The sequence below is a fragment of the Teleopsis dalmanni genome, chromosome 1 (assembly GCF_002237135.1).
Source record: "Teleopsis dalmanni isolate 2A chromosome 1, ASM223713v2, whole genome shotgun sequence".
Taxonomy (NCBI): domain Eukaryota; kingdom Metazoa; phylum Arthropoda; class Insecta; order Diptera; family Diopsidae; genus Teleopsis; species Teleopsis dalmanni.
In genome coordinates, this window is record NC_051846.1 from 219,704,492 (window position 1) to 219,727,573 (window position 23,082).

General features: G+C 33.6%; 1 protein-coding gene across 1 annotated transcript; it reads right to left on the reverse strand.

The window, feature by feature from the left end:
- Positions 1–78: 78 nt before the first annotated feature.
- Positions 79–20,048, reverse strand: LOC119667377 (dmX-like protein 1). Its single transcript, XM_038076666.1, has 5 exons — positions 19,904–20,048; positions 4,681–4,848; positions 4,421–4,630; positions 395–4,356; positions 79–343 (listed from the first exon to the last, which is right to left on the reverse strand). The coding sequence occupies exons 1-5, from the start codon at positions 20,046–20,048 to the stop codon at positions 239–241; spliced, it is 4,590 nt and encodes a 1,529-aa protein (XP_037932594.1). The 3' UTR covers positions 79–238.
- Between the last annotated feature and the right edge of the window lie 3,034 nt (positions 20,049–23,082).

Consider the following 23,082-nt stretch of genomic DNA (forward strand, 5'->3'; position numbering starts at 1 on the left):
TTTGGTTTTATTTTAAAGTTCAAATATATATTTTATTAACCATACGTTGCCAGAAGATCAAAATTTTAAGGGTAGGAAAAGTGTAAATTGATTTTTAATATAAATATGATATCAGACAATTTTTTAAAATAGTTGCAAATTTGAAATCAGTATTTTGTTAAATATATATTGTTAAAAAATAAATTTATGTAAATAATATATGTAAATGCAGAGAACAGAATCAGAATATGCAAAACCTTCATATATTGAAGTTTACCTGCGTAGTTGAGTTTCTATGTTCAGTTTGCAAACTTCCATCACTGGCATAACTTATAGATAATGTTCGAGTTCTGGACCAAGACCGCTGAAAAAATCAAATATTTAAAAAAGATTTTGTATTGAAACAGATATTTACCTGACGTTCAGATTCCATTTTATCATTATTTGTTCCACTCATACACCGAACAAGATGAGCTAAAATAGCTTTCACCCATCTGATTTTTCCACAATTTAAAAGTTCCATTAACTGTTTAGGATGATATTGTGGCAACACTGGGCAAGCAATTCTAGATGCTTGGAAAAGCCCAAAGTCGGTCATATAATCTTCGCTTGGTATGTTATCAGAACTACAGACTATATTACCAAAACTGGTGTTACCAAACTTTTTCTTTTTATCACCAGAAAGCAATTTCAAGTTCGTAGTACTAGCTTTATTTATTAAAGCTATGGTAGATGGAGTTTTAATCCGTATATGAGTAGAATCTGAAACTAATGACCTTAAGTCATCGTCGCATATATTTCTACTATCTACAGTATCGTTAGTAGTATTTATTTTGGCATTTCGTGGTTTCCACTGCGAATAAACATGCATTTCTGAATCCATAGCCACAACTAAAATTCCATCACGTACCCATGATATTTGCATAGGTAGCGGGGGAAGACCATCAGCTGTTTGTAAATCAATTTGCCGCAGTTTCATCCAACGAATTTCATTAAATTTTGGTTGTGCTAGTGAGCTTGCTTTCCGCAAAATAGGACGATTAACTGACCTCGATTCTTTCATGGCCTTTATATTTGCTTGTGCGATATCGGATGAAACAGGAGTATACAATAATATTTTACTTCCGACTGCAACCGTCAAAATATGTGAACCATCTTCTTTCGAAACCCAATCAAGTTGAACTAAATGTTTTTGTGTAAGAGGACAAGTATTTCCATTTTCTGCAATATTTTTTTTTAATGATTGCAATGTGCTGAAGCTTGGTACAGCTAAAAGACCTGTGGGTGATTTAATAGATGATTCGGATGTGGTATCCTCACTATTTGCTACCCTGGTATCATCATGAGTTAATGTGTGTAAAACTTGATTTAATCTATGACGTTTTTTAATCAAACGATTATCATAGAGGTAACTCAAATCAATTCCATAATCAATATTAATTCGAGGTAAGTTTATATTTTTTAAGTATATGGTGTCTTCAAGCACCCATTCACTTCCGCCTGAACTCTCACATTCGTAAATTGCAACACATAAATTTATGTACCTAGAATCAGAATCCCCTCCTAGGGGTCGTGTGAAGCTTTTTCCATATTTATAAGCACAAGCTATTCGACCCGAGTATGCAACACTTATATTTAATGGTTGACCAGAAATTTCTATAGCTGAACTTTGTTGTTTACTTATCATTTTCCATTCTGACCATATAAATAAATTTGTGTCATTTATATCTGTATCTGCTACAGGCTCACATTTCCAAAATCGAGAAACTGAGTCTGAACAGGCTGTTACAATTATGTAAGGCGCATAACATGCTGGATATATGGAAGAAGAGCTTAAATGGCCAGCCGCTGGAGAAGCATGAATTACGTCAACTCCTTCAGGCAAAGGAAGGTCTTGCGTACAAACTTTTTTTGTATTTATTGATATGTGAACTTCAGAATGAGTAAAAGGCCGAAATCCAAATGCTGCATTAGCTGATGACGTTCTGCGGAAACCTAATTCGCTATCTTCAAGTTCTTGTGTTAAATTACTATCAGGTACATACAAAGCTGTTTCAGATAAAAACGAAGATTCTAATTTTGAAGATATTGTAATTTGCCATACATGAATTGTACTCCCCTTAATCGTTTTTTCAATAATAACAATAAAAAATGGTTCTTCAAACTCATTATTTTCATGTAAATCTACAATAGCATCCAAATCTGCTTCTAGAAGACCCTGACTATTGTTTAAGTATTTCGTTACAGATTTTCCTCCTGTTATTAATTGCTCTTGAAAAACATGTAGAAATTGTGTGTTTTGCCAATCGTGCTTTGCATCCGAAATTGGATCTAATTGAATAATACAACCAGGTCGAGATGTAGATTGCTGAGAGACTACTTTAATTTTATCATGCAATTTCGATTTTTGCATTTTAATTGTTGATGATGCATTGGAATAAAGTGAAGCCAATGAATTTGATTTTTGTAAGACATTTTCAGAAGTAGATATTTCTGCTAATAAAGTTCGAGCGTCAATTACTGCTTGATATACACGTAAATGTTCTCCGTCACTAGCTACAAAACATGCTGATGGAGAATTACTGTAACTACCTAAAGTAGTACTAGGTAATAATGTTGGAATCCATGCAACATTACTAAATGCAGAAATTTCGGGAGAATTAATTCTAGCCAACTCACTAAGTCCACCAGAGTAACACAATGGTCCAACAGAGTCAACTCTCCATAATATGAGCTCAGAACAAAATCCTAAACAAGTTAACATGTTCTGATTTTCCAAAAATTGATTTTCAAAACTATTTTGTTTTTCTGGCTCTGACAAATTATGATGAGAAGTTGAGACTAATAAGGGCAAACCTGGATGACAAGTTATATCATTTACCCTAAACCTATGACCAGATGCACGACAAATATGTCCAATACTTAATACCTGAGTAAATTTAGTTTTAAGCCCAAAAGTAAGTTGCCATAAATTAAGCGTGCCGTTTGAATGTTTAGTTACCATTGAAACCGATGGTGAAGCTGTTGTTTGTATATTATTTTGATGTTCACCAATAGTTTCATTTGATTTATCACAGTCAGCTTTATTATCCTTACTGTAATCTATTATAGAATGGTCTTCTTCTTTAATGGATGCTTTTTCTATATCATTTGCATCTACATTCTTGCTTTTTACATTATTACCTATTTCTCTAAATACCAATTGATGAAAACCCGTATTATATAGATTTACTGTTGTTGACATTGACATTGAATCGCCAAGTGGAAAAGCGGAAGGAATTCTGGTAGAAAATGATATTTGAGCTTGCCGAAATAAACCCGGATGAAAATCATCTAACCATTCTATAACCCAAATAAGATAACTGCCGTCAACTGGATGAATAGAAAACAATAAATCTGGGCTTTGATGCCAATCTTTTAAGAGACAATCAATTTTCATATCCAAAGAATCTGATTGGAATGGATTAGCTAAATGACTGTGTTCATTATTCAATGAATTAAGAGATGTTGTATTTGATATAGTGTTTATACTCTGCACACCGCTTGGAGCACTTTGGTAAACAGATTGTTTACTATTAATTACATTTTCATATGTATTTCCATCATCCACTGACACAGATTTGGATGACGTTTTGATATGTTTCGCTTTCATGTAACATATATCAAAATCAGATTGTTCAGATAAGTGATTAACAGAAATATTTCCGTTTTCTTCGTCTATTACTTTTTTTGTTAGTTCTTGCAAAATTGCTTCAGCTTGAATGGAAAAATGCATTTCTTTATTATTTAACCAATGAAGAATAAATATATTCTGATTTGACGGATCTGTAGACTTCATTGATGGAACCAGTGGAATATCAGTTTCAGCATTAATAGATGCAGCCAAATGAAAATGCATACCAGGCGATATTCCAGTTCCATGAAATCCATAAGAATGAAAATCATGAACGCTGCATGACGAAGGCAGAGATGGTATGGTTCCATGAAAAACATCTTCCAAAGTATTTACAGACGAGTTTCCAATTTTTGCATGCCGTCTTATATGAAAACAAGTTTTCATATGTTTGAGCCTCTGCATAAAACGATGTTTGTGCCGATGAGTTCTAAACTTCGGGTTTTGCGATGCTAAAGGATCAAATTGGGTCATATTAACAAGACCATCATCAGGTAATACAGTTTCAATCCAAATACGGCAAATATTGTCTAAACAAGATGTCACAATCATGTTTGAAACAGATCCCTTTGGCATGTACTTGCTTGTCTTACGCCATGCTATATTAGTTACAGCACGCGGATGTGCAATGTACACATATGTAAATTTAAGGTCAAAATCATTTGTAAATGCTTTTTTTCCAGAATTTGTTGATGGAAATAATACTATAATATCAATATTAAAACAATTTGCATTTCGAGTTTATGGTAATACAAATACAAATTTTACCTTGTTTGTTTTCATACCAAATTTTCACAAGTCTGTCATTTCGACCACATGTTGCAAATAATGTTCCATCCGGACTAAATGCTAAATGATATATTGGAATTGCTGTTTGACATATCCATATATTTTCCCATGAAGTGGAGTTATCTTCAACGGTTCCACTTGATGCTGTTTTCATTTCACGATCATATCCACCAATCATAAACTTAACACCTTAAAAATAAAATTAGTTGATATATAAATCTTTTTATTTATTTTTATACTGTTTGCTTCCTCTTCAAATTCCTCCGGAGATTTTTCTTTCCACAACTGAATGGTTGATCCACCTGTTAAGAGACGTGTACCTTCTAAGTTCCATGATAGAGTTATAATAAGAGAATGACTTAAAAAAGATCCTGTTTGTACCCATCTAGAATATAAAGAATAATATGCTATAAAACGAATTTATTTTGATATTTTTATTAAAAAGAAAGAAAAGGAATATAAGTTTATTGTAGGCAAATATGCGGTTCATTTCCAATGTTTTTTAGAAATACAAGGTGTTAAAAAAAATACAGGTTAGTTTGCATTTTATTTATGCATTCCAGATATCGTTAAAATAGCTACGTCTTAGCAGAAGCCAAAGTATACATTTAAACTTGAAACTTAATTGAAGCTTTTGGGTAAACATAAGAAAGAAAGAAATAAAATTTATAAACATATACAAACCCATTATAACGAAAATATAGTTGAAAAAAAAACGGAAATATACAAGTAAAAAAAAAAATCCCAATAACTTGATAAATGTGTCAAGACCACTGGTTAGCAGCTAGGAAATTATCAATTAAACACAGAAGGCATTAGTAGAGCTAAATTTCACTAATTGTTACTTTTGAATAGCAATACAATTCTTAAATGGTTTAAGAATTATCGCAGAGTTCTAATTTAAAACTAAAAATTGGCCAGAAATCTTTATACCTTCAGCAAAAATAGCGAAATTGTTGAGCTTAATATTAACTGATAAAACAGTGTCCGCCGTATTTGATTCTTTTTATAACAAAAAAAAAATTTTCCTAAACATTCAATTCAATAAATTTATGTATATATTTATGATTCCATTGGTGCTGAATTTCTGTTGTTTATCGGCGAAAAACTTGGCCAAGTGATTATTAACGGCTCTTTTGTCTGCCAATTCTTTACCATTAATAGTGTTTTACAAGCACCGAAACAAATGGTGTATAAGGCAAGGTCCAGGCTATATAGTTAATACATCAAAACTTCCGACAATTTGTTTCGAGTCATCTAATATATTTGTTTCATTCAAAAGGTCAAAAATAGAGATAGTAAGCTAAAAGCTTTTAAGATACAAATGGAGAAAGCAGAAAGTAAAACATATGAAACGTGTAATGATATATATTATAGGAAAACTAATAGGAACACCCTATTATATTGTGTACCAAAAATAATGAAGTCAGAAGTATTACATATGTACCATGTTTTTAAAGATGTAATTTAATATCAGTTAGGTTTCGAAAAGTAGTGAACTACACCAAGAATTCTATTTATATTCTTTTAATTAATAGAATTTTTGGCTGAATATACAGCTGTTTCGAGTATTGTCAAATACCCATCATCAGTGGTCTTGGAATTATTTCTTGCATTTAATAACTCAAATAATTTTTTGAGACTGGAAGTACAATAGGTTGAATCCGTGCCCTGTCAAATTTGAAGCTCCGGTTTAGTGTTCTTTAGCCAACTGGCTAAGTACGGCTAAAGCCGTACTTGACTTATAAGTTCAAACTTATATTTTTTTTGTTGATCTGCTGTGAAAGTTCATTAACAAATTCATTTTATTTGAACGAAATCAAAATTAATTAATTAATTACATTTTCATTTTCAATTGTTAAATTTCATATTATTCCTTTGAGGCATTATTTAGTAGGCAAAAAAATAAGATTGAAATTTAACAATTTAAAATATATGTTAAATATAATAAATAATAGAGGGTTATCGAATAGCAAAGAAAGGATAAACACAAAAATTTATTTAATTTTATTGAAGTTTGGCTGACCATACAACGCAGTTTTAAGTATTGTCAAGTACTCATCATCAGTGGTCTTAGGAAATAATCTAATTTTTATTTAATTTATAGTCCGTATATAATTTGTTTGGACTGCAAGTGCCAGGCTTAGAACTCGTGCCTGTCAAATAAGAAGCAATGACTAATCGTATTTATCCACAAGTAGCCAAGACTGCACAAACTTTCAGTGCTCTAGTTCCAGGTTTTTTGTCACTTATTTATTTAATTAGTGACATTAATCAAAGCACATGCCATGCTTCAAATTAGAACGAGCTTATAAACTACCCTCTAAATTTTAAATATGGCTTTTTTGTCACTATATAAATAAAGCGTAGTTTTTTCAGCAGCACTAATATTTACTTTATAATAAATAATGAAATTTTTTGATTTTCTGACTATTCAATATGCAAAAGAAGTCATTTTTCTAATCTTTAAAGTTTGTAAAGAATACAAATGTTAATTTTAGAATGATTTTCGAGTCGTATATTGTAATGTTAGGTTAATGCTAGAATTACACTCGAACAAAATTACGTCTCAAACTTAAGACCAGTATATATATATCAGTTAATAAGCAAATTAAACTCAGAAGTGATTGGAAGTTATACATCGTTCACCAAACATAAAGAAAGAACTATAACTGTACACAACAAACATTGCATAGCGTACTATTAAATTATTAAAGTACATCAACTGAGTATTTTGAAATTACTGATTTTATTTCAATTTATACAAAACTAACTTAACTATTTTATCATCAAGGTTGAAACAATCTGTTGTCTGCTATCGCTTATTTTAGTGGACTATATTATGTTTAAATACATTTCATTCTTGTCGCAAAAAAGATTCAGGATTTTTCTTTCTATTGTCTTTACAAATATATTTTTATTATCATAATTAGATGCGGTGCCTTGTGTGTCATAAAAAATTTAAAAATCTTACAATGTTTGCTATTTTAGTTCAGAGTACTTTCTACCCATGTTTTTTTTAGTTCATAATTCTGAGAATTTAAACGATAGCAGACTTCTAATAAACTGAAAAATACGTATACATGCATGAGCATTCTGCCGAGGGCTAAAATTTAGAAAAACTAATATTTGTTGCCTTGTATATTTCCTTATGGCATAAATAGTTACAGTAATACTTATACCTAAAACTAAAATAAGTGAGGCGTGTCCACTGACATGATGAAAGTTTAGACCCTTCAGCTTTATAATTTTCGCCTTTACCTCATTCGCCTACTTCATAATGTCCAGAATTTATGTGGAATGATTCACGACCATTGAGCCTAAAGGTAATATACTAAATTCTGGTATTTTTGTCATATTTGTTGTCAAAAAAACTTGGTCTGCTTGAAGTTTGGATTCTATTATATCTAATGCCGTCATTGTTCCGAAAAAGATATGTTGAAACGATCCAATGAATTCAAAGGGTGCTCTTTTGGATCTTTTAATATTTTGTGGAAATATGTTAGATATTGATTCGTATTGTTTATATTCTTTACTTGTCATTTCATTGCGTCCCAAAGACGATTACACTGCCCGTCAAAAGTTTGTAAATTTTCACAGGTTTTCCTCATTGTGATTAAAATTTTATCTGCTTGTTTTATCTTGTCGAAAAACGGGTTTAAATTAAGGTATACTACCATATTCCATGATGATGCAATTACGTCTACTGATTCAATTCCACACCCAATAACAAGATTAAGCTAAGAAAATAAGAAACTCCTCACGTAGCTGAAGGTCGTTGCTTCGCTTTCGCACATAATTAACGTCTCTTGTATTTTGTATTTTTCATCGCATGTAGATTGTTCTAATGGACATAATTTTTGTACCATTCTTTTCATATCGCCAAGTGCTGTTTTGACTGTAACCGTTCTTATGAGACCATCATTCTCCGGGTAGATTTCTATTACCTTTGCCGGTGGCCACCCTGGCTAGATACGTTTCTTCATTTTTTATTAAAATCACTTGCCTTTTTTCCAAATTGTCATGTGGAACTTTCCATTTGTACCTCCATTGGAAGGATGACAAATACTTCACTTTTCATTTTTTTCAATAATTCATTATTAATTTCTTTAATGGTTTCCACCGGTTTCAATTACTAATTGCACCCTTTGAAACTGGTTAACGGACGCTTAATAACGATCTTATTATTGCATTTTTCTTTATATTCAACCAATTTGGAGTTAATGAATTTAACTTCCGATACTTTTGCGTTTTTCTCTGATACCGTTATTATATTACTTTGTAATAGCATCTCAATTTTTGAAAGTAATGTGAAAGGATTAGTGGAACAGTAATCTTGAGTTAATTTTCTCCATTCTGCAAGTTCATCTTTTTCATGTTTTAACTTAACCTGTAGAGCGGCTGTGCTTCCTTATTCCATTTCAAGTTGCTTTTTTAAATCATATATTTGTTCTTCAATCAATAGTTTATCACCATTTAAATGTTTATTTTCGGTACGCAAAAACCTAACCTCTTTTTCCATCTCAGTAATGTTTGATAAATACGAATGATTATTGTTATTCTTATTATTCTTTGAACAACTTTCATTCTAGCTCTATGATGCCCCGACTGTTAAATTCAATAAACATCATTGATCTTCGTTATTACCTTATATGGTCCTTTCCAATGGGTCTGTAGTTTTGAAGACAAGACCTTCTTCCGTTGTGGATTATGGAACCACACTAGGTCTCCTTGCTGGAAACCTTCTAAATTCCTTCTCAAATCACACCTGACCTTCATTTTGTCACTGGTGAGTAGGAGCCGTCTTCTGATGATGAATTTAATCTAATTGGGCCCGCTTACTTCCAGTGTAGTCACATGTCATCTTGCCGCAAGATGGCGTTATTCCAAATTTCAAGTCAGCGGATAATCTGACACCGGTGCCAAAAACTGTTTTTTGGTGTAACTGTTTTTTGTTCTTTACTGAGGTACTCGTTTAATGTATGATTGAATGATTCAACCATACCATTTGACTGAGGATGTAGATGCGTTGTACGAGTTTTATTTATTCCTAGTAACGTGCAAACTTCTCTGAAAATTGTTGACTCGAAATTTCGCCCTTGGTCTGAATGCAGTTTCAGTGAAACACCAAATCGCGTAACCCATTTGTTTATGAAAACTTCTGCAATCATGCTAGATTCCTGTTTTGGAATTGGATACACTTCTGGCCACCACTTCAGTTACTACTAACATGTACTTATTTCGCGCGTTACTAGTAGGGAAAGGTTCAACGATATCCATTGCAATTCGCTCAAAAGGAGCACCAAAATTATATTGTTGCATTTTACCACGACTTCTAGTACTCGGAAATTTTGAAAGGAAAGAACGCATTTCAGTATAGCATCCGCAACCGGAGCTTGGCACCCGAACCAATAGAAACGTCTCTTGATCTTTTCCAGTTTTAGTGACGCCCAAATGACCTACACTAGATGCGTTGTGTTATTATGAGACAACTTCCGGTTCTTTAAACCGGAGCAACCATGTAAGTGCTCTATGGTCAGTTTTGAGGAGAAATTCCTGGCAGTATACCATAAGTACTTTTGGAAATGCTCCACACATACCATTATTGTAAGTAACTCCTTTCGTGTTACACAGTAGTTCCTTTCCGGCTTTGACAAGATTTTGCTGTGATACGCTATCCGTTATTTGAGACAACACCGCGCCTAGTCACTCGCATCTGTGTCCAATAATAAGGTCTTCCCAGGTTTTGGATACGCCAGAACTGTTGCTGAATATAGTCGTTCCTTGAGCTGTTTGAAAGCTTCATTTTGTTCTTCACCCCATTTAAAAGGTTGGTTCTTTTTAGTTAATTCGTGTAGACTACTGGCAATATTCGCATAGCCAGGAACGAATCGTAAGTAATAGGTACAGAACCCGTAAATCATGCAAATTTGTTGGTTGTGACCACTTCTTCACTGCTGCAATTTTTTCGTTATCAGTATATACGCCTTCTGTGGTTACCTTGTGATCAAGATATTTAACTTCACGTTTGAAAAGTGAGCACTTCTTTGAATTTAGCTTCAAACCAGCAATTTGTATTCGTTCGAATACTTCTTTCAACTTTTCTAGGAGATCGTCGAAATCTTTGCATTACAATTATGTCATCAAGGTAGACTAGACACGTTGTCCAAGTTAGTCCTTTTAAGACGCGTTCCATGAGACGTTCAAAAGTGGTCGGAGCATTGCAGAGGCCAAACGGCATTACTGTGAATTGCCGCAAACCTTCACACACTAAACGCAGTCTTCTCTTTGTCTTCGTCTATGAGTTCTACCTGCCAATTGCCGCTCCGTAAATCAAGAGTTGAGAACCATTGTGCGCCAGATGAAGTGTCAAGAGTATCGTTTATTCTAGGTAGTGAATAGCTGTCTTTCTTTGCACATCATTCAGCTTACGATAATCTACGCAGAGCCGTGTATTTCCATCTTTCTTCTTTAAAAGTACTACCGGCGAACTCCATGGACTTGCTAATGGCTTAATATCACCTACCTTTTACACACCCGCAATCAGACTGGTTACCTCATCTCTTTTCACCAGTAGAACTTTTCGAGGTGGCTGACGAATTGGTTTGGAATCACAAGTGTAAATTTGGTGTTTTACAATGAAACTTCTTTCCTTGAGTACAAAAATTAACAAATTCTTCGTATGACCTGCATCGCCTTTCTTTTTTGACGTGCATTGAGTTCCTTAGTACAATTTAGCATTTGCACCATTGTATTCTCCTTTTCTGCAATGGTTTTTTTTACATTACTGCAAGATTTGCACTACAATTAACCACAGCTGAAACCTCTTGACATTGACCAATTATTGCCCCTTTTTTTTTATAAACTTTGGTGTACCAGATAAGTTCAAGAGTCGCACAGTTATGCTAACATCTATTTTTGGCACTACTAATGATTTTCCCTGTAAGATGTCGTTGATTCGGATATTTCTTGCGGCTTCAACGACCCACAACTTACTGGTTTCGTATAGATTTTATGATCACGCATAGAGTTACACTGGACTTAAGTAAAAGAGTGTTACGATACTTGGATATCGAATGCCCACTAAATAGTGAATATGAGCGCAGAAGCAGTGTATGGCAGGTCCAGTTGTTTAAAATCAGAAAATACCAGCGAATTCAGAGGCGATCGTATAAGCAAAAATAGGTAGAGAGACATAAATTTTCTGTCATATTTGTTGTTGTTGTATTCGTTTCTTTACAATTATTCAAGTCATGCTCAGTATTTGTATATATTTAAATGCTGGCCGTCTAGTTTTTCGTTGCGCACTGATTTTGTGAAGTTTTTCAATAATCGTTAAATTTGTTAAATCTGTTTTTCATATCTAGTGAATTTTTTTTCAACAATAATATATTAATTATTGTTTTTCGTTCGATTTTTCATTCGGCATTCCCGAGTAAATTAAAAATTAAATTAAAAATTAAATTAACAAAAAACATTTTTTTTATTACGCTTCATATATTTGGCATGTTGTTTTTGATATACTTTATTTATTATTTCTCTGTTTATTTAATTATTTATTATTTTAATAATATTTACTATTTTAATAATAATTATTATTTTAATAATAATTATTATTTAATTATTTATTTATGTTTTAATTTATTTTATTAGTTATTATTTCTCATTCTGTTTTCGATTTTTTCAATTGTGTTTTATATGTTGTAAGGATGGAAATTTTAACTCATTTCCAACCTACATACAATCAGTGTGGAGTTAATATCTACAATGAAAACTGGTTAATTTTTATTGTTATTTAAAACGTAAATAACTTACCATAAACCCACCCCCGCATGCACTTAACTGCACCAAATGAATAAACCTAAGATTACATTGAAAATGCAAGGTATATAAAATTTATATAAACAAATAAATAATACACTCACCTTATTTATTATTTATATTAATATTTTTAATATTTGTAATATTTATTTATTTATTAATAAATAAATATATAAATAAATAAATAAATATAAATAATAAACCACACACACCGGCACTACATAAAAAAAAATAAAAACACGTTTGTAAACAAGACAAAGCATGAAAGCTTTGGTTGAACTAAATACAAAGCACGGCGAATTCAAGAACACACGAAAACACAAAGCACAGAAATTACACCCAGGCGAACAGCAGCAAAAGACAACAAGTATCAAAAATACCAACGGCAAATGTACCGATGCGCTACAGGAAAAGTTTCGGTCGTTTGAGTATAAATAAACGCGCATTGTACAAGCAAGGGCACTTGTTGGGAAACTCTTAAAGGTAGTAATACGTCTTTGCGAAACAAGTCAGTAGAACTATAGCGTCAAGGTTGTACATACGTCTTGATAAGTAGATTGTATATGTAGTCTTATATGTAAATCAAGCCAAGGTAGTCATGATACATCTCGACTAGTAGGATTTTCTGTAGGTTTGAGTTAGGGTAGTAATATGTTACGTCCTAACATTAATGAATGCTAACCAAGGCTGTAATCCAGCATAACACTTCTAATCTCCAGTTAACGACGTCTTCTGACAAAACACCAAGATTAGCACGAGTAGTGTCGTCTGACAGCAACATTTCAGGCACGTGGAAACAACAATCGGAACAATCATCGAAGCACAATTATTCCAAATAATCGTAATCATCAAATTAGCAAACCAGCATTATATTATAATTAATTAGATTGTAAAACCTTATTTTATTTTAAATTCTCCTAAATAAATAATTGAATTACTACATCACATTGTCTTTGACTTCCAAAATAAAAATTCTATTGCAACGACCCCTGGACGACGGCTGAGTATGCCTCAGCATCAGCGACAGAAAGTGTGTCGTTACAATGTTATGTTAATTATAAAGAAAAAGATTTTTGAATAAAGTATTAGTGTTGCTGAAAAGCTACGCTTTCTTTATATGGTGACAAACAAACTTTATTTAAAATTTAGAGGGTTTTCGAATAGCAAAGAAAGAAATAAAGGACAAACACAAAAATTTATTTTAGTTTTTGTGTTTGTTCTTTACTTTTGTCCTTTACTTCTTTCTTTGCTATTCGAAAACCCTCGAAAACATTATCATATCATTATTGTAACATTATTGTAACATTATTATATCTTTATTAATTTTTGTTGTTTTTTTATATTAAATTTATATTTAATTTATTTAATCCGTTTATATTAAATATTACATTGTTGGTGTCATTTTTATTTATTTTTCTAATAAATTAAAACAAAAAAATATATTATTTTTTTAATAAAAATTTATTTTGTCAGGAAAACGTAAAATGCAATAGCATGTAATTGCCTTACAACCTACTGATATCGTAAGCTACTGAAGAAGGTGACCTTCTTTTAGAAGCAGGTCGTAAAGCAGAAAATGATCACCCTCATATTTTTTGTGCACAAGAATCGCTCATGACGATTAGTTTACATTGTCATGCTTACCACGTGCTTCTGTGGTAAAGTGCCTTTTTATTCGCAAACGAAGTTTTACGAATGTTAATTTCGCATTGCATATGTGATACTTTTTGCACTTTACCAAGTCATATCTGATTTCGGCGGCCAATTGCTAATAAAAGTCATGAGAATTCTTGCAGGAAGTCGCTATGATGACCACCTGAAAAGTAAATATGATGTAAGGGAAGATAGCAGCATGACGGTCCCTTCATGGTACCTTCGTAAGCATGGTAAGAACTGTGTATGGGTGTGCTCTAATATAAAATACATTATTTGTGTTTGCATTAACACACTTCATTTATTTAAAACATGTCTTTTTCCATTCATAAATTTTAAGGAAAATCGCAAATAGTAAAACAAATATTTGTCATGCCAGGTAGGTGTTTTGTTCAATATTTTAAGAAAAATTTAAAAGTATATAATTAAGTTTTAATATAATTATGTATACATATATATTTATCCTTCAACTTCTAGGAGGAGCATAGGGCCGTAACAAATAACTTCCACTCGGTACGATTGGTGGCCAATAGCTTCAACTCTCCCCAGCCTTTCCGCATGTGTGACATTTCCGTGTCGGTTTGTTTTCTTCTTCTGCTACCTATCGGGTTCCACTCAATCGCCACTCTTGTGGTATCACCAGTCGGTCTACGCAAAGTGTGACCGATCCATTCCCATTTGCGCTTCTTAATTTCGTTTCTCATAGGTGTTTGTTGAGTTAGAAACCATAGACAATCGTTTGAAATTGTATTTGGCCTAAAAACTTTAACAATTTTGCGTAATGACTGATTTACAAAAACTTGTAGTGTATTGATGCTGTTTTCCGTAGTATTCCAGGATTGGCATCCATATAGAAGGCAAAATTTTATGTTGGAGTTAAATATTCGTATTTTAGTCCGACGCGATAGCTGAGATGATCTCCAGACTTTATTTAAGCGACTGAACGCTTGATTTGCCTTGTTGATACGGTTCTTAATGTCTGCACTGGATCCACCATTTTTTGATATGATGCTTCCAAGATAGCAAAAAGACTCAACATCCCCAAGACAGCAGATGTTTATAATAAAAGGATCTTGGACGCTAGCATTAATGCGCATTTAAAGTCCCGCTCTGTTTGCCGTAGTTATCAAACGATTTAGGTTGCGAGACATATCATATAATTGTGTGCCATCAGACATAAGTCATTGGCGTAATCGAGATCACACAAGCTATCTTGAAGACCCCAAGTTATTCCGCCACCTTGACCCAATGCCTCTACCAAGACTACGTCCAGGACGATGTTGAACAGCAACGGCGACATAACGCAACCCTGTTAAACGTCGGTTTTTATGAGTATTTTGAGTATATATCTCGTGCAGTATCTAGCAACTTGTATCCTCGTATAGGGCTTTGATGAGCCTGAAGATCTTTTGCGCCACACCCTTATGTTCAAGCGCGTTCCAAAAGACGGTGTGACATAGTGTATCAAAGGCCTTTTCGAAGTCTATAAATAATAAATATAGATTTTATCTTCATTCTACAGACTGTTTGAAGATTACTCTTAGGCTGTTTATGTGATCAATCTTGTAACGATGCTATTAATGTTGTTGAAAGTCTGTTGGTGATGACATGCGCTATTAGTTTATTAATCATGTACAACAGAGTAATGCCACGCCAATGAGTTCTTTCTGAGATCGCCCTTTTTTGGAAGCTTTATGATATTACTCTCTTTGACTTCAGATGAAAGGTTCTCTGACTGCCAAAAACGTTCTATTAACGGGTGGATGATCTGTGCGCTTGTATGTTGGTCAGTTTTTAGTAGTTCCGGTGCTAAACCGTCAGGTCCTGATGCTTTGCTGTTCTTTAGTGTTTTTATTGCACTTATGATCTCTGCAATATTGGGGCAGAAGATGGAAATGTTGCTATCTTCAGAATGACTATCGCAGTCGCAGTACAATTGAGCCTCGGAACGTTTATTTGTTAACATATTACTGTAAAATTTGGACAACACATTAAGTTTAAGTATTTATATAATTAAGAGTACATAACTAAGCGATTAGGATATTAAACTATAAAGTAAATTTTATTTGTCCAAAAGTTTATATGCATGAATAAATTTTACTTAATATCTAGATTAGTATAAGCGATATATATTGAAGTAATTGTACATACAAAATGAATTTATTAAAACGATATATGCTGAAATAATTGTACATACAAAATGAATTTATTAAAACGATATATGTTGAAATAATTGTACATACAAAATGAATTTATTAATCACACATAAAAAAAGAATTGGTTTTATATTTATAGGTATAAGCTAGGTATAAGTTATTTTTAGAATATTCTCTTAACAAAAATATTACAATGCAATAATTTCGTCTGCATAAAAATCTATTTATATATTACAAACAAACAAACAGCGAACATCCACACGCACAGCCAGCAGTGAACATCCACATGCACAGCCAGCACAGTAGAGCCAGCAGCGAACATCCACACGCACAGCCAGCACAAGTCAAGCCCAGCTCACGGCAGAGCCGTTACCTCGCGAAGAAATGCATTATTTGTTTACGCACGCGGAATTACACTTGTGCGGTTGTGCGTGCAAATAATAATGTGAGAAATATTGCATATAAATAGACGAGATTTTGTATGCAAAATCACTTAGCGCCAGCATACCAAAACGAGTAGACCTCTACTCCACCGCTAAGTCCTTTTAAAAGCCTATAGTGTTTTGTTGCTAAGGCTAAATAAATTCGTAGAAATCTTGAGTAGAGTAGCAATTTGATATAACGCCTCTGATGTTCTGACATCGTTGGCTAGAACTTGTTAGGTAGAAATTTGATATAACGCCTTTGATGTTCTGACATCGTTGGCTAGAACTTGTTAAGTAGAAATTTGATATAACGCCTTTGATGTTCTGACATCGTTGGCTAGAGCTTGTTAAGTAGAAATTTTATATAACGACTCTGATGTTCTGATATCGTTGGCTAGAGTTAGTTGAATAGAAATTTTATATAACTCCTCTGATGTTCTGACATCGTTGGCTAAGGAAAACTGTTGAGTAGAAATTTGTATAACTCCTGTAGCATAGTATAGAATGATTAGCCTAAGTCATTTTGGAAGCTCTCCTAATAAATTTTCAATAAAATTTTAAAATAAAAATCACACGGTCTTTAACTTTCTCTCTCCTTGGTTTACCAGCTTTCGAACTAGTCAATAAAACAAATTTATTGCAACGACCCGGGCCGCGACTGAGTGATACCTCAGCAAAATTAAAAACGATGAATCCGTGTCGTTACAAAACAAAGTAAAAAATGAAGGACAAATAATGTAATAATTTTGTTATTCTTTATTTTGAAATAACATCAATTTTTATAAAAACAATTCGTAATAATCAATAATGTTTGTTTAATTTCATCTTAATGCGAGTTGGTGAACAATATTTTTAGTCAATTCTTGAGTATAAATGAATAATATTGACAGTTTCCCAACGCAAGAACACGCCACATATAATTGGCCATGTGAAAAGACCTGATTTTCTAGATCTATCCCACAAATCTACATTGCTTGACCTTGTGACTTATTAATAGTCATGGTAAATGCCAAGCGAATTGGAAATTGCAAACGTCTGAATGGAATGGGTGAGTCTAAAGAGATCATTGGGATTCGTGGCAGGAGAACAGCTTCACCTTCAAATTTGTCATTCAAAATTGTAGCTTCAAGTACATTGCCCATAATTTTTTCTATGACTAATCTCGTGCCGTTGCATAGCTTAGGTGCATTTAAATTCCGCAGCATAATTATAGGTGGGCCAATTTTTAATCTTAAGTTATGTGGTGGCATTCCTGGTAAATCCAGCGAATTCAAAAATTCAACAAGATAGTTGAACGATTCATTTTAGAGACTTTAAACTTTTTAAACAAATCAAAGTAAGCATGAATAAATTTTAAATGTCTAATATAAATGTATATGGATACCAAAAAACTGTATAATAAATAAAAAAAACATTATCCAGTGGACCAAATTGTGAATCTGAACTACCCTTGAGTCCACTAGAACACACACAAAAGATTTCATCAAAATCGGTTCAGCCGTTTAGGAGGAGTTCACTGTCAACACACGTACAGAATAATTATAAATATAAAGATAATGCTGTATAGAATTTCTTGTAAAAACATTGAATGTCTAGTGGATTAAATGTCTGAATAAATATGCTCCAAATGCAAAGGCACACATTAAACATACCCTAAATAAAAGGTTTTCATGGCATTTTGAGAAAGATGTTTTTGACATATTTACAAAAAAAGGCAAATAAATGTTTGGTGGATGTATTTCCTTGAAAATTTTTTACTGGAAAAGACCCGTTATCTCTACATTATGAATGCCATGGTGATTCAGTTTCTATTTAAAAACGTCATTATGTTTTTAATATTGAAAAACTAAATGCATTATAAACGAAATGAACAAAAAAATAAAAAGAAACCACTGATTCAACCAAGGCAAATCTTATACGGAGATTGGAGAAATAATGAATAGAAGCCGCTATACTATTTGGAGCATTGTGCGGCGTTTCAAGGGGACAATATCGTTGCAAAGTGCGAAGCACACAGGCCGACCCAAAACCATAAGCGACCGTAAACGCAACATAATAATAAGAAATGTGAAGGTCAAGCCAAAAATATCTTCAACCTAAATTGCAGCTGAGGTTAAGCGAGACAATGCAAGAAGCTAGTTACAACTATCGCGTCGCTTGACGAAAACCGTTGTTCAATAACCCGTTTGTTATGGAATCTAAATCGATACTTAAATCGATTCAGTGTTGGTTACGATTAGGAATCCGGCACTATTCACCTATTGTGAATACTAAATTTATATATATATACTGGTACATACTTATAATGATATATACTTGGTATATACTTATAAACTTATTGTTAAGTTTTATATTAAATTTAGTATAAAAATCAATTATTAATAATCATAATTATTATTATAAATATCATATTAATTTTGTATATAAATATATTAATTATCATAATTATTGTATGTGTAAATAAGTACTTTAATTTAGTTTCTTATTCTGTCTTTGTTGTTGTTGTTATTTATGTTATCACATATTTTTAGCAATGTTGCTGGCTCTCACAACTGAATATTCGCACGCTATCAGCGTGCCAGACGTAACATGATCATCTTCACACGCCACTGTGCGAGTTTGATAAGCATTATGTTCATTTTCTTTTATCGTGTATTCGTTGTGAGTTGCAGCAATAGGCAAGCCGCTGCGACAGTTCTGTTGCTCCCACAGGTGCAATATGAGCTGGCGCATGGCATAAATGATAGCACATTTAAGTCATCAAATTTATGAAGCAAGTTGGTATATGGCAAAATACATATACCAGCTTGCTGACTGCATTAAATAGTATAAGTTTAGGTAATGCACATATTTCCCACGTATGCCCTTGGCCTTGAATGTTCAAAGTCCATCGGATAACAAATCGTGGGAACTAGGTGCATTTCCTCTTTTATCATAAGCTTAGCATTAATAATTTTGTATTAAAGCAGAACATTTCTCAATAAACATTCAATTCAATTTAAACACCTGAATTCAAACAAGCGTTTTCTTTTGGTTTAAGTGCCTAAAAGAACCTTGATCAAAGTCGGTTTATGTGCCGAATTTGAAAAATAATAACACCAATTAAATAAATAAATAATTAATTAAATAAACACATGTATATATGAAAATATATATATATCTGTTTATATAAAATACGAAACTAGTTCATGTGCCGGATTGCGTAAGTGAATGCTAAGCTGGTTAATGTGCCGGATTAGCTAAATCCGTATCAGACTAGATACGGACGAAAACATAAGGTGTAAACGCTAAGCTGGTTTAAGTGCCGGATTGGCTAAAAGCTGTATCAAACTAGGTACAGTACATGAAATTTTGGTGACCCCGACATGATCTATCACGCATCAGTATTGTCATTTGTGGACATACACGTGATATATCACGCATCATCATTGTCATTTGTGGACATATTCGTGAAACATAACGCATCATCATTGTCATTTGTGGACATATTCGTGAGATATCACGCATCATCATTGTCATTTGTGGACATATTCGTGATTTATCACATATCATAGTTGTCATTTGGTGACATACACGTATCAACGTTTTCAACAATCAATTTCTGGTGACCATGGAGGACCTTTTCAATCAACAGGCTGAAACAGGTACTGAAATCCTGGACATCGTAAAAACTTCAAGAAGGATGGTAAGGCAAGGAAAACCAAAGCCTACTATGAAAAACGACTGAGGCGTTTAAGTTCAGCATGGGAATCCTTCGATGAAGTCGATAATAAAATTCAGAGTCATGGTTCTATTCCAGTCGAACACGACTACATAAAAAAGGAATATTATCAAGAGATCCTGAAAATCTACAAACAGTACAGTCGACAATTTGAAACGGCCATTAAACAATTCGGTCAAGAAGAAATAGTCGAGCTTGTGACTGTTCCATCAACATCAAAATTTAATGTTGGGCACACAGATGCTAGAACATCTGATTCACAGATCCAAGGGCTCATCAACAAACAACGTGCAATATCATGTTCGTTATTGCGGCTCATCAATGACGTCAAGAGCATGAACGAGCAACAGCCTCTGTCATATTATCAGGAAAATATTGACAGAATCAACAAATTATGGCAAGAAATTGAAGCCATCAATTTTAAAATCTGGGAAGTTCATTCTAATGCAATAGAAGTTGGATATGATATCCAGAAATATATTGAACTAGAAGAATAAGTTCAAAATGTGTTGGTGTCAATAACGTCGAATGTGACATCAAATCAACAGCAACCGCCTCTCATTGCAGAAAAGGTGCAAGTAAGGTTACCTAACATAACAATTCCGAAGTTTGACGGAACATATACTAAGTGGATGGAGTTCGACAACTTGTTCACAGAAATGATCCTCACTCAATTACCAGATGCACAGAAGATGTGGTATTTAAAAAATCATTTAACTGGCGATGCAGCAGGGTTAGTAGCACATCTCGCTCTAACAAATCAAAACTATGCAACAGCATGGCAGATATTGAAGGAACGTTATGACAATAAACGAATCATTGTTTCTTCCATCATCCAGAAAATCATAAATCAAGCGACTGTGAGAGCTCCAGCAGCGAATGACATTCGGGTCATACATGACTGTACACTGGATAGTTTATTAGCATTGAACAATTTGGGCATTGACACCAGTTCCTGGAGTCCAATATTGTTATACGTATTAACTTAAAAATTGGATTAACAAACTAGACTACTGTATGAACAGTCTCTAGCGCATTCGCGAGAATTACAATCAATAGATGAGTTTCTGTTATTTTTGGAAAAGCGGTTCAAATCATTGGAAACTGTTAATTCAAATCTACCAGCAGCCAAAGTAGTGACAGCAACAGTAACTACAAACAATATGCTAGCTTGCAGGATGTGTCACCTTAATGGCCATCCAATCTACCAGTGTAACAAGTTCTTGGCATTATCAGTTCCTGATCGTGTTTCCGCAGTACAACGGTTGAAATTGTATTTCAATTGTCTACGTAGCAGACATAGAACCAGCGATTGCAGAAGCAGACATTGCGCCACATGCAATAAAGCACACAACACATTACTCCAAAGAGGCCAACAATTGGTGCACGTGATTTCACCAACATAAACGCGGCTGTATCCAAGAAGACCACTTCCTCCAATCAAGAAGAAACTACTGTTGCATTAACTACAGCACTGTCAACAAAAGCATATGTGTTGCTTGGCAATTGAATGCAGGGCTATCCTAGATTCAGGCTCTCAAGTCAACTTAATAACAGAAAAGCTGGCCAAAAAATTACAATTAAAGCTAAATCCAAACCCAATATGGATTGAAGGAATTGGCTCAGCTAAGAGAGGGGCAAACTATCAGGTCACTGCCAACATTTCATCACGTACTACTAATTTCAATATAAAGTTAAAAGCATTTGTGGTGCCAAAAATCATTTCGCCTCAACCTAACAGATCGTTCGACATATCTCAGTAGCCAATTCCAAAACACATCAAACTCGCTGATTCCGAGTTTAATGTAAACGGTGATGTCGACTTATTGACAGGTGCCGAGCATTTCTATTCACTATTATCAGTAGGTCAAATTCGTATGACAAACAGCTTACCAGTAGTACAGAAAACCGTCTTTGGTTGGGTATTAGGTGGATGTAATCAGAGTACAATCACATATACAGTAGCCACCAAAAATGAGCAAAAATCACATGAAGTTGAGAAAAAACGTGAAGCAACATCTATTGGAAACACTCGACAAAATAAGGAATGGTCAGTAGGGCGATGTATGAATACCCATCCAAGACTTAACGGTAAAATTCCAGTGGCAGATGGTAAAACTAAGAAAGATAGTTTGAAGCGGCCAATACATCGATTGGCACCAGTATCAGCAGATTTACATTCGTCTACCACTACACAACAACAGCAAGCTAAAGAAACGCCACTAAAACGGCTAAAACTCTATGGTCTAGCGTTACTCATTATGTTATGGCTACCGTTAATATCAGCTTCTGGGATCAGCATCACATCAATCAATAAAAAACCTGGGATTCATTTTGAACACATGAGTTCAATCATGAGATCACCAGCAGTATGTAACAAAGAGCATCCACAAGTAGCATTGCAAGACACCGGATTAATGGAATTGCCTCCAGAATGTGTGATTAAACATACCACAACATCATTATATAGTCATTATACGTTGACTACTCGTTTAAAATACTCTCATACGAGTTTCCATTCAAGTTCAATGAATACAACAGCATATCAACAACAATATCAGCCACTAAATTGGCAGAATATCAGTGTTCCCATGCATAATGATGACATCAATAAACTGAAAGCAGCATTAAAGACAGTTAAACAACAAGAAGAATTGCCTGTGAATGAAAAAGCATATCATCAACATCATTTTGTCATCGAGTACTTTGCACTTGGAGTAAGATAAGAAAGATAAGAAAGAACAGGGTATTAGCTCCCATTTGAGCAGAGCACCGCGACCATGATTGATCTTTTGTGCTACAACAGACCTTAACTGAACAAAAGACATTCCGCCTTTCGAATGAAAGCCAGAATGTCGGTTGTTG